Source organism: Biomphalaria glabrata, chromosome 11 (assembly GCF_947242115.1).
Source record: "Biomphalaria glabrata chromosome 11, xgBioGlab47.1, whole genome shotgun sequence".
NCBI lineage: Eukaryota > Metazoa > Mollusca > Gastropoda > Planorbidae > Biomphalaria > Biomphalaria glabrata.
The window spans coordinates 42,188,222-42,200,519 of record NC_074721.1 but is presented as its reverse complement, the minus strand read 5'-3'; the positions used below and the strand labels follow the sequence as shown (position 1 = coordinate 42,200,519).

At 32.8% G+C, this 12,298-nt stretch overlaps 1 protein-coding gene across 6 annotated transcripts in view; it reads right to left on the bottom strand.

The window, feature by feature from the left end:
* LOC106052746 (SWI/SNF-related matrix-associated actin-dependent regulator of chromatin subfamily E member 1-like) overlaps positions 1–9,114 on the bottom strand; it is a 33,003-nt gene extending 23,889 nt beyond the window's left edge. For 5 of the 6 annotated variants that reach the window (XM_013208177.2, XM_013208179.2, XM_056003635.1 and 2 more), the window contains exons 1-6: positions 8,959–9,114; positions 4,130–4,278; positions 3,545–3,588; positions 3,320–3,403; positions 1,913–1,933; positions 973–1,059 (exon numbers count right to left, since the gene is read on the bottom strand). In XM_013208177.2, the coding sequence (XP_013063631.1) occupies positions 973–1,059; positions 1,913–1,933; positions 3,320–3,403; positions 3,545–3,588; positions 4,130–4,181 (288 nt within the window). In that variant the 5' untranslated portion in view covers positions 4,182–4,278; positions 8,959–9,114. The remainder of the gene's footprint in view (positions 1–972; positions 1,060–1,912; positions 1,934–3,319; positions 3,404–3,544; positions 3,589–4,129; positions 4,279–8,958) is intronic. The other variant, XM_013208178.2, reaches the window with a different exon arrangement.
* Between the last annotated feature and the right edge of the window lie 3,184 nt (positions 9,115–12,298).

Genomic DNA, 12,298 nt, shown 5'->3' with positions numbered 1-12,298 from the left:
GACTGATTCTAACCTAGAAAGTAAAAAAAAATTCAATGCTGAGAGAACACAGAACTTTAAAAAATAGTTTCAGTCAAAATATGTAATGATGGCCCAGCAGAATATGTAAGTCTTGAAAAACAAAACAAAAAAATAATTCAAAAATTACTTTTAGTTTCCGTGAATATTAAAACAATACCAAAAAAAAAAAAAAAAATCCTGTTTACTTCCTTTAAATATCTGCTTCACAAATTTTTTTTTTAACCTAACGTTTTTAATCAATGACCAAATTATATTATTTTTTATGCCTTATATTAATAGTAGTAAAAAAATGATGAACTTCAGAGCAAAATGTTAGGCCACCATTACATAATACAACAAAACTTGAAATGGATTGAGATTAATACGATCACAATAACAATGAAATGTTAAAAACATTGTTCGACATGTTATAAAAACAAATTAAAGGGATACTGGAAAAACAAAGCTCCATCATTGAGGCACTACAGCTCATGCACCATGAAGCCACACTAATGAAACAAGTCCAATTTTCAGTTGGCAACATTTTGTATGTGAAAATACTCATAGAAGAATACAAGACATGGGCTAGAATCATGCATAGAAAATGCCTCAAATTGTTCAGTAGAACAGATTTTCTTAGATAAACTAAGCCCATTAAATATATTCTCCTACTTAAGTGAAAAAAATTAGTGCTAAGAATGTTAAAAAATAAATAAATTAGTATTCAAAGGTTTCATTACCACTATTTTTTCTTCTATTGAATATCTTTACATGCTGTTCTTTTTTTTTTAAAAAAAGGTTCTCTGCTAAGGCAACACATGCCAATTAATCGGCTTAGTCTCAATCTGTTGTATTTAACAATGAGTTAGTATTGTTATGCACTAATTTTTTTCTCCTAATGGATGCAACAACACCAATCACAATGACAACATGATAACAATGATGTTAAAAAAAAAATTTCAGTGGACAAACCTTTCCTATTACCTTTCTGCTGTATCTCATGTAGGGCATCAAGGGCTTATCTGGAGGCTTTGGGGGTTTGGGCACTCGACCCTCCAACTGAAACAAAAATATATACATATTTAAGTAGTACAGCTAGGTCAAACAATATACAGCAAGTGGTTGGGATTTATTTATTTATTCAGATGAGATCATGAGTAAATTGTGTGCTTACTCGTTTCTATTTTGGTTTGTTTAAGGTTAGTAGAGATGGTATTCACAGATAGAATAATAAGACATTTTTAGCATATACGAGTTGATTTTAAATGTATTTATCAACGCTATTAAGATCATAGGTAACAAACAAACAAACCGCACCTGGAGCCCTATTTGAGAAAAAACATTGCTAAGAAAGCTATTATGATTTTAAGCATACAGAAATCACCCTCTTCTTCGCGATTCTAACATTTTACCATCACAAAGAAGATGCAAGACACTGATCACAAAAACAAGTAGACACAAAAACTATTTTGTTCCTTTGGCAATTAAATTGTTGAACAATAACTAACTGTTGTAAATTTCACATGAATGGAATGTTTAAGAGAAACTGGTGTATGAACATATATCCTCTGTGCTATTGTACAAATGCTCTACATACAAATGTTTGCTCTAATCATGTATTGTTTATGTAATGCACAATCGTAGAACAAATTTCGTCACGGATAATAAAGATTATTATTATTAAATGTAATAACATTAGTTAATTATAACTTAATTTAAAACAAGCACATTTAACATGCTATTACACACGAGAAATGACTACTATTTTCAACTTTTTGAAACCAATGTTTTTGTTATTTCGTTCAAAATTTTAAAGGATATTGATATTAGCTTTGTGTTTGAACTAAATTACTATAGACTGAAACAATTTTAGATTTAGGGCTAATTGTGTTTTACTTTTAACTGTACTTACAGCTCCAGTGCCTTTGCTTGCCTGAAAAAAGAAAAAAAAAAGAAAAACCATCTAAGAATTTGAACTATGATGGAATCTAATTATAATTTAATATATATTATATATGTCACATCCAAAGTACAAGTAACTTTTAATATCGCTGCCTGAATCAATGTAAGTCAACTGGGGTCACTAACAAAATGACTATACAATTATAACAATGTTCCCCATAGAAGACTGATGTAAGGATGCTTTTGCCAAGAACTTGTGTCAAAAATTTTTATGTCAGTGTATGTAAGCTCGTAAGAAATTACTTTAACTTCTTGGGGGAAAAGTTATCGCTGATATTCGAGGTGATACTTGACAAAACTAGATGATGCAGGGTTCAAGACAGTGAGGAATATTATTAATATGCCAGGACAGCAAAACTAATATATAAACCTTTGGTTAAGAACTAGGGCATCTGATTGGTAGGAGTAAATGACATGACAAGAAAGCTGAGTTTCATATGTGTGGTCATTTTAGTGCCTAGATAACATGTAGAATCAAGCATCACCATGTAGCAGATGGATCCAAACACTGGCTCTAGATGCATTTATCAAGTGTGAGATTTGGAGACTAGGAAAACAGAACGTGGAGTGTGATTTTTAAGAACTCAATACGTTACTGTTAATCTTTTTGTTTCCGTCATTAACAAGCTGATTATTGTCTCTAATTAGCTATGGGTTTTATTAAGTAGCTTTAGTAAGTTGTTAGCAAGGTATTTATTATTATTTAGATAAAGTGATGGTCAAGGTAAGGGTCAATGTGTGGACAGTCTGGAGATAGTCAATGTGAGATTACACACCATTAACAAATCATTTAGTACTGAGATCTTAAAGAAAGTAGAGATGCTAGCAAAGGAGCCCCATTTCATTTGCAAAAAAATAAAGGGGAAAAAAAAAGGGGGGGGGGATGAAGACCTCAAAAAGCATACAAGAAAGATGCTGTAAAGCCTATGAATTCACAGCAAAAATGATAAATTTAACATATTTTATTTTTCCAACAGTAAAAAAATATCCACTAATGCATTTTTTTTTTCAATACCAATTATAATTACTCTGCTATTACTATTACAGCTATTACTTGCATGAATATAAATTTGAGTCTTTTAGTATATGATACTAAATTAGTTTAATGGCTTACTCTTATACATACAGTCATCATAATTTCTTATTGAGTAAAAACATACTACAAATGACCTAACATGCATTCCAGTTAATGATATATAGCTTTTTAATATGTGCTCGTAATTTTTTTTAAATTTTTTTTTAAAGATTTTATTTTAGCCTGTATTTCTTCTAGCACAACTAAACTTTTAATAACTCAAAATGAATATCAAAATGAATAAAAATGAATAAAAATAAAAAGAGTTTTTAACAAACTTACAGTAGAAGCTCCTTTTGTCTTGGTGGGGTTAAAACTGGGATGTCCATGAGAAGTTGGCAAAAACGGACTTGAGCCAGTCTTATCCTACAAAACAAAATATTCATACAGTAGTTAATATTCTTCACAAATTATGCCTGCAATGACATTCAGTCTAAACATTACCAAATTCTTCAAAACATTAAACTAATCAATGCCTTTAATGATATTTATTCTATACTAACATACCTTATCACTGTTAGTTGGAGTTCCAGCTACAATCTTTGATTTTTCTGAGAATAAAAAAAGGTTGATAAGAATAAAATTGCAATGAGAAACATTAGAAACAAAAGGTCTTAAGAAATTATTTTTTTTTAGTTGGAAACTTCATAAGCACATTTCTATCTTATTTAATACTAGATTTATTCTCTTCCAATTCAATTTTAATACAATGAGCTCTGACTATGCCTTTTTAGTTTCAAATACCAGAGCTATAATTTGCTGCACAGCCAATAAAATAACAATAAAGAAAAATTAACAAGGACTAAAGTAGAGCATAAAGAGACTTTTGTGGGTTTTGAGCATATTGGTGAGTATATGTGCTACAAACTCTAATACCAGTATCTTTAAAATTCTGATTAAATTGATATTTCCTAAGGGCTTTTCTGAGTATATTTTAAAGAGGGGTTTGAATTTTCCTTTTATATAATAGTATAATGAATCAAGCTGAGTAATGCTGCAGCATACAAAATATTATTAAATAAAATGTAATAATAATATTTTAAAAAAAAACTTTGTTAAAACAAATAAAATCTATTTTTTAAAAAGCCTTACGGGGGATTGGAGAAGCTACTACAGTGCTTCCTCTGAAATTTGGAAGAGCCATACTCTTATGTTTGAGTGCTGGTAAAAATGCTCAAATTCTTCTGGATCTGAACAAGTCTAACTGTGCTTCTTTTCAGTCATTTATGCAGAAACATGGCCTGTAGAATATTTAATAAATGTGACATTCATTAAATAATCTATAGATATATTAAATAATATATATGTTAAGTTAACAAAAGTTATAAGACATCAGAAAGATTATTATTTGCCAGTTACACTTTAAATATAAATACAAATAGGTCTTTATTGGCCAATATGATAGCCGGAAATTATATCATTTTCACTATAAGTATATATATATATAAGTTTCTTTCTTTTTCCACCAGCTTATTTAGCTGTCATTTATTCCATGCTCCTTTGCTTGTGACCTTGTCCCCTCTCTAGTCTACATTGTTTGCGTTGCTGCAAAAACATTTTTGTGAACCCGGACAGCCTACCCACAATACCCAGAATGTGGAGCACTCAGGTTAAAAATGTGGACCTTGGAATTTTGGGCCCCAACGTGGAACATAAATGCCACATTGTGCACAATAAATAAATCTTCAATTATTACTTAAATAACAATGCTATTTTTGTTTCTTATACATTAGATGTAAATAGTATTATATTTAAAAGTAAGAAAACCTGTAATTCATAATTATGTCCTAGACTTTGTTTCAAATCAATAGTTCTATCTAACTCTTTATGATGAATTTAATTCAAAATCTATTCTTATGACCAAGACTCTAATGTTACTGTCTATTTTTTATTTATTTTATTTTATCTAGATCTACTCCTCCTACTTAAGGGGAGATCATCAAGGCCATCAAGTATGCAAAAAAGGGAAAGGCGCCAGACCCAGATGGTATACCAGTAGAGGCACTAAAAGCAGACCCCAAAAATTCAATGCAACAACTGGCAAGGAATCATGTTACTGTCAACCATTAGCAAGGTCTTAACTAGGATAATACTGGAACGCCTAAAAGATGCCCTAGAGATATAGATCTAGATTTAGTAACATTTTTTTTTTAAATCCTTTTCTTAAAGATGAGTTAGATCTAGATTAAATTCTAGATCTGGATCCATCATCTAAGAATAGATTTAGATCTAGTAATCTAGTATCTAGACTACTAGATTTGGATTATCTAGAATAATCTACATCTATTATGATCTATGTATAGATTATATAGATCTAGACTCTAGATCAAGCTCAACCATATCTTAGTAAATTAAGGACACACCAGGTCCAGGAAGAGATGAAATGGAGCAATAAACACAGACCTATATATACCTTTTATTTTACATTCAGTATTTTCATTTTGCACTATTAATAAATAATGAAAAAAAAAAAAGATTTTTTTCAAATTTTTTGTTGCTGGGATTCAGACTTGAACAAAAAAAAAATGTGAATGCTGAATTGGGGGAGCGTGAGCTTTTTTGATGATTATGCGGAAGGGTTCTGCATAATGATAATGCGTGATGGTAGGCATGTCTGTGAATCCATCATGCCCAATCACAGTGCTTATGGTTAGCCGTTTGGATCTTGAGTGCTTTGAAATGAACAGAAGATTTTGTCTTTATTTCCACTCAGCCCAAATCATCATTTCCCCAGTATGTTCACTTCGACACATACTGCAAGACTAGAGTTGTACCTACACCTAATGACTTATTGTCACGTACACTGTATCTATATTTGGCAACAGTCTATATTTAGCTTGTCGACGGGACTTGAGCTAGCTCTGGGAAAACCAGGCATGCATTTACTTTCAGTTTCAGAATGAACATGATTGGTTTCAAAATGTTAATTGTTGTATGTTGAGCTGCATTTATTGGTTGGTCTTGCAGTGTAGAGTTGTTGATCACGTGATTATGCTCTATTGCCCGGGGAAGATCCTAAATCGCGCCAGTCTTGTATGGAACGTGAGATAGAGAACATGTACCTTTTGTATTAGAACTCAAGTTATATTATTGTGTAGATCCGTTAATCAATTCAAGTACATTTAACCATTGTAATTATTTGTGAATAGCTTTTTCAAGTTCTGAATTAAAGTAATTGTTTTTAGACGAAGAGAAGTTTCTTTATTGAATATAATAAAATACTTAGATAGTATTGTCAAATAGTGACTCCTAGATCTAGATGATCCTCTTATCAACTGGCAACTTCTAGATGATCATCCCATCAACTAGCAACTTCTAAATGATCATCTTATCAACTGACAACTTTAGAATCCTCGGCAATTACGATCATTGATAGTGTGATACAGATACAGATCTACAACGTGACATCCATCATAGCATCTTCATAGATCTTAACATCTGACATCCACAATTGATGATTGTGAAACTTATGATCAATAATATTTGGTGGTATCCTCCTTAGCCTTAGCTAGGTACTTCGATAAAAATTTCAAAATGATCACAATGCAAAGGAACCTATTTAGTTAGATAGAGCTTGAGAAATGCTTTCCAATGATACCAATTTTATATTGCTGGGTTAATTGTGAGGGAAGTTATTAAATTTTTAGTGGCCAAAAATTAGCCTTCTTTAGCCTTTGTAAATAAAAAAAAAATCTGTGACCGAAACAACTGACAGTTGAACTTAAATTAACTGTATTATAAAAAGTCTTAAAGATATGGGGTTGAAACTTCACACTCTTTTACATTCACCAGTATTTTGTTAAAATAAATTAAAAAAATAAGACCAAGCAATAAAATCTTTGAAAAAAAGTTAATTAATATATAAAAAAAAGCCTTCGACAAAAAATAAAAATATATGTGATTTTGTCATCATATGAGCCCAAAAATCACAAATAAAACAAATCAGAGATCTGTATTGTGTTTTATTTTGTTTAATTATAATTCTACTGTATTTAAATAGCTATTTATATGCATCAGATAGATAATTCTTATAAATTATAAATGAAAATAGCACTGCGCAGAAAAATATTTTCTAAAATTTAATGACTATAAGTTTCATAAACTTCATAAAAAAACAGTTTTAACCTTTTTGTAGAGCACTGGCAATTAATCATTTTAAAATGCCTTAATTTAAATGCTTTAAAAATTAGATTGTAAATGAAAAATTTCTTGCTTCGGACAATAAAATAAAAAAGAAACCTTGCGATTTTTTTAGAAGTTATTAAAAGATTTTTTACTTGAATTTTTGTGCAATAATAGCTCATCATTTTAAAAATATAATGTACTCATTTATTAACTATTAATTTACATGTATATTAATAGAAAAATACAACACACAGAAAAAAAAATTTATTATTAGTTCGCTGAGCTAAAAATATGAAAAAAAAAATTTAATATTTAATATTATTTTTTAAAGTAATTAAACTTTTACTTTAAAATTTGCAGATTACAAAGTCATTATAATAAAGACACATTCCCTCTCCATAATCTAGCATTCAAACACTATAAAAGTTAATCTAAATGAAAAATTCCTATGTGTGCTTCTAAAAATAGCTCGTGATGACAGAAATTGACCATTTCCAGTAAATCACAGTGTTGGTTGTTACTAAAAATAGATTTTAACCATCAACTTTGAAAATTAATATCTAAAGAGTGCGCCAAGCTACAAAGTTCAAACTTAGCACACATATATATATTAACATGCTAAATTCAATAGAATTAGTGAGATTGTTGTAACCATAAACACTTTTATTTTATTTAAAAAAGAAAATTTTACCCTTCTTTGTCTTTGTTAATTTTAATATCAAATATATATTAAAGTGCGCCAAGAGAATTTAATGAAATTTGAAATACACACATTTCATAATATGATAAATTATTGTAGCAAACAGCATTGTTGTAACTTTTATAGGAAAACTTTCACATAAACTTTCACATAAACTTTTGTTAAGAAAAATTTAACAGATTGGCTTCAAAAGCAAATAAAAATGATCTCTGATATCTTATGTTTACAAAAAGTAATCATAATTAGTCCTCAAATCAAATACAATATGCTAAAACTTTGATGGAAATGACCACCCTTAAAAAAAGGGTAAAATGTGCTGACACACTTTTCAGCCATTTTTTGGGAGAAAAAAAAAATGGATCTAGGTCAGTTTATCGAAGTACCTACCTTAGCTCCTATGCTATTCCACTCCTATTTAAATATTGGTTTAGTCTAGAATATAATGAATATTCACATTTATGGACCTCTTCAGTGATTCACCAATCACCAATCGTAAACATTATGTTGCCACGAACACGTGGTTCTCTCTCTTCTATACAAATTACGTAATACACACAGGCTGTCACGTGACATTTTTTCATTGTTTTAACAACATTATCAGTGGCTAAATGTTGTTTGTTTTAGTTTTATTATTTACGATTGGTGAATGAGGTCCCATTAGAGTCGATTAGACAGTCAAAAAAACAATATTTTTTTGTCTCAATAAAGTTAAAGTGAATATGATCAATACCACTTCACTGGTGCATAACGGACCAGTCATCAAAATCAATGTTATTGTTACATTGAATGTATGTAGACACTGTTGACTGTAAATAAAAAAAAGAGGGTTTTCATTAAGGCAGCTTCACTCTAGAATCTAGATCTCGATAAGAACAAGTTCTACACCACATTACACAAAAACTTCCATCACTCCATGAACATGTTAATGTTACACTGTACTTACAGTGACTTACACTACTTACAGTCGCAGTCACACTCACGGTGGCAACACAAACACACTGAAAGTCACACTCTCACTGTCTCACACACAGTAACAGTGCAACACGAACAAGAAATTAAAAAAATGCTTTACATGACAATACAACGATTCACTTACCTTTATACTAGATCTATCACTCATTTAGCCCTACATACATCAAGTCTGAATCAAATTTAGAATCAATAAATGAAAAGCCATTTAAAAATTCATAATTAATAACAAATTTAGATATACACAAAGGATGAGCCAGCAAGAAAGCCGGAATAGGAAGCAGTAAATTTTTTATGCACTAGATTTATATTTTAAAAATACCCAGAACCTAACTACTCCCAGGTTATGATAGGTCTATGTAGAATCTAGATATTTATGTTTGTTAGAAACGCGATAAATGAAACTAGTTTAAATTAATAATTTAGTAAATAGTATTGAAGAATGAAATACGGATTAAATATAACTTTTAAAATATCATTGATTGTAGATTAATTGCAGAAAGAAGATGTGGAGTTTTTTTTTAATTTACAAACCCAGATATGGTGGAAAATACTGAATGGTGTAATGTATGTGACCATGACCCACAATGCCCAATTCATTACTGCCAGATTTTTTATTTTGTTGGACGAATTGTTAGATTTCGTAGATGTAGATATCTAAATTTAGGCTTTATCAGTACATCTAGATATGGGATATGGTTTCTTGGTCAAACTGGGACCCAAAACCGATATTTCAAAACGGTTGAGAGCTAATTTTTTTCAAGAATGTAGATAAAACTTGTATTTTTGAGTTCACTTGTACTAGGATCACTCAAATACTTAAAAGTTACTAATTTTTCGAATATTGGATTTTTAAAAATCTTTTTGCATTTCACTATTTTTACACATTTAAAAACGGGAGTTCAAAAATCACGTACATTAAAAAAAAAAAAAAAACATTACAAAAGCAACAAATTTCTACCACTATTAGGCTGTGACCATAGACATATATATATATATATATATGTCTATGGCTGTGACCGAAAGTTGTAATTGCCGGAAGAGAAAAAAAGCAAGCCACTATCTATATAATGCTTCCAGTGGCATGCGTTTCAAACTTTCAGTCTCTGACAACCAGACCAACTCCTGCTGGCCCTCAAGTGTAGCTCAGATATTGGATCCAGCGGAACAGCCTAGGAGCCTAAATCAATACACTTTAGGCAGGAGGGGCTCATCAGTCTTGGCTGGCCACCCACTTAGGAAAGGAAATCTCTGAATTCAAACCTCTGCTGCCTTGCAACTATAGGGCCTACCCAAACATGGGAAAGGCTTCGGGAGCCAAACCTTAGGAAAAATCAGGAGTCGGTGACAATTAAAGATGGTGGGAGGGAGGGGGCTGCTGCGTGAGCAACATCGTTCCAACCATGCCCAGGTTACCTCAGTTCTATGAGATGATGCATTATTACTTCGTTACTGAAGGAAGCCACTGACTGAAGGTTTGAGGTTTGCAAGTCATTTTCTCCGACAGAATAAATAGCGCGCCCTAAGGACAGCAATAACATGGAGGTTATAACATGGAGGTTGAAAGGAAAACGCAAACAGTGGCATCCTCGTATAATATAGAGAATTATTATTATATTCACAAATATTATGATGATATCTGGATTTTCTATCAGCGTTATATGTAGCAATCTTACAATTATAGGGTTGCATAAACTTAACGAACAAAATGTATTCTCGTCTTGGAAGTTAAAAGTATGAAAAACACTCGTCTAAAAAAATGAAAATGCTTCGGAGTTCATTCTCTATATTTACTGGCATGTAACCAATTTTAATACATAATAGCAGGTTCAAATGTTATTAAGAGAAGAAGATGAAGAAAATATGTCTAATAATAGACAAGTCTAGAGAAAGACTCGAACCTATATGGTGGGAAGCGTGGTCGAGAGGCCAAGTGCGCTTGAACTTGGCTTGGCTACCTAGAAGGGGGCTTGAGGTTCGACACCCGACTCGGGCAGAATTGTGTTTACTGAGCGCCTACTGAAAACCAACTCCTAGATACCCCTCCTACTGGTCCACAAATGAGATTGGACCAAAAGCGCTCTAAGCATGCTATAAGCAAAGTTATAATAATATAATATCGGACCGATGTCGCCCACAGCCGCGTACAGCAGTTGCTCACTTTCCAAAGAAAAGGCAAATTTACGCCGCTGATCTCAAACTGTATCGAATGATGAACTTCAAAAAGTCGCTTCGTTTGAGAAATGATACAATACAGTAATTTACAACCTGTGATTTCCTGACATTTCATGAGTTAAATTGTACTCCTGATTTACCGTATCTATTTTTGTTTGTTTGTTTGTGTGTGTGTGCGTGCGTGTGTGTGTGAGAGAGAGAGAGAGAGAGATCCTTTGTATAGTTGTTTTCTCTCCGTCTTTCATTGGGATACTGGAGTCTGGGGACTCAGCGGAAAGTGGAAAGGTCCGTAAGTAGCAGCAGATAGGGCAAAAGGGTTCCCAGCCAGTGGCGTAGCTAGAAATTTGCCATCATTAGAGGGCCCCCGTCCCTGCATTTTGCCTAATATTTAATGTAAAAAAACACTCATTTGGGGGCACCCAACAAGTGGGGGCCCAGGGGATTTTCAAATCCCCCCCTCTCCCTCCCCCACCCTAGCTACGCCTCTGGTTCCCAGTGAGATACATCGGGAGCCAAACCAAACCATTCAATGCACCCGTTAGATCGGTATCCGTGTCCCGGCAAAGGGATTCATCATAGGTCCGTTTACCCAGGGCCGGACTTACACATTGCGGGGCCTAATTTAATGAATGATTGCGAGGCCCCTCTTCAATTTAAAAATAAAATAACAACTATTACTATTGATTAGATCATTATATCAACATTTAGTATACAACATCCATAGGAGGCAACTCAAACGCAAAAAGCGTCGGTGGAAATTTGGAGCACTCAGTCAAATCGGCCTAAGGCCGGCCCCGCGCTATCCTATTCCAAACCAACCGCTACACCGTTCTAGTGCGAGGCTATCGTCGAAATCCTGTCAAAGTAGCGGTTTCTACATGGAGGCAGTCACATAATAGGAATAAGAAGGAATGATCTATGATACGCATCCCTCATACGCTTCTAGTAGTGGGAGAGTTCAGAGGTAGACACTGCATCAAATAGTGTGACCCAGCTCCTAGTAGAGTATCCTTCTCACAGGGCCGGCCTTAGGTAATTGGAAGCCCTAGGTGAAGAGAAAAAAAAATTCAATTCATAAGTAAAGAAAGTAAAGTAAAATTCAATTCATAAGTAAAGAAAGGGTCTCGGTGGCTGAGTGGTTAAGCGCGCGGCTTCTGAACCTGGAGTCCTGGGCTCGAATCTCGGTGAAGACTGGAATTTTGAATTTCGGGATTTGAAGGGCACCTCTGAGTCCACCCAACTCTAATGGGGAAAGTAAAGGCGGTTGGTCGTTGTACTAGCCACATGACACC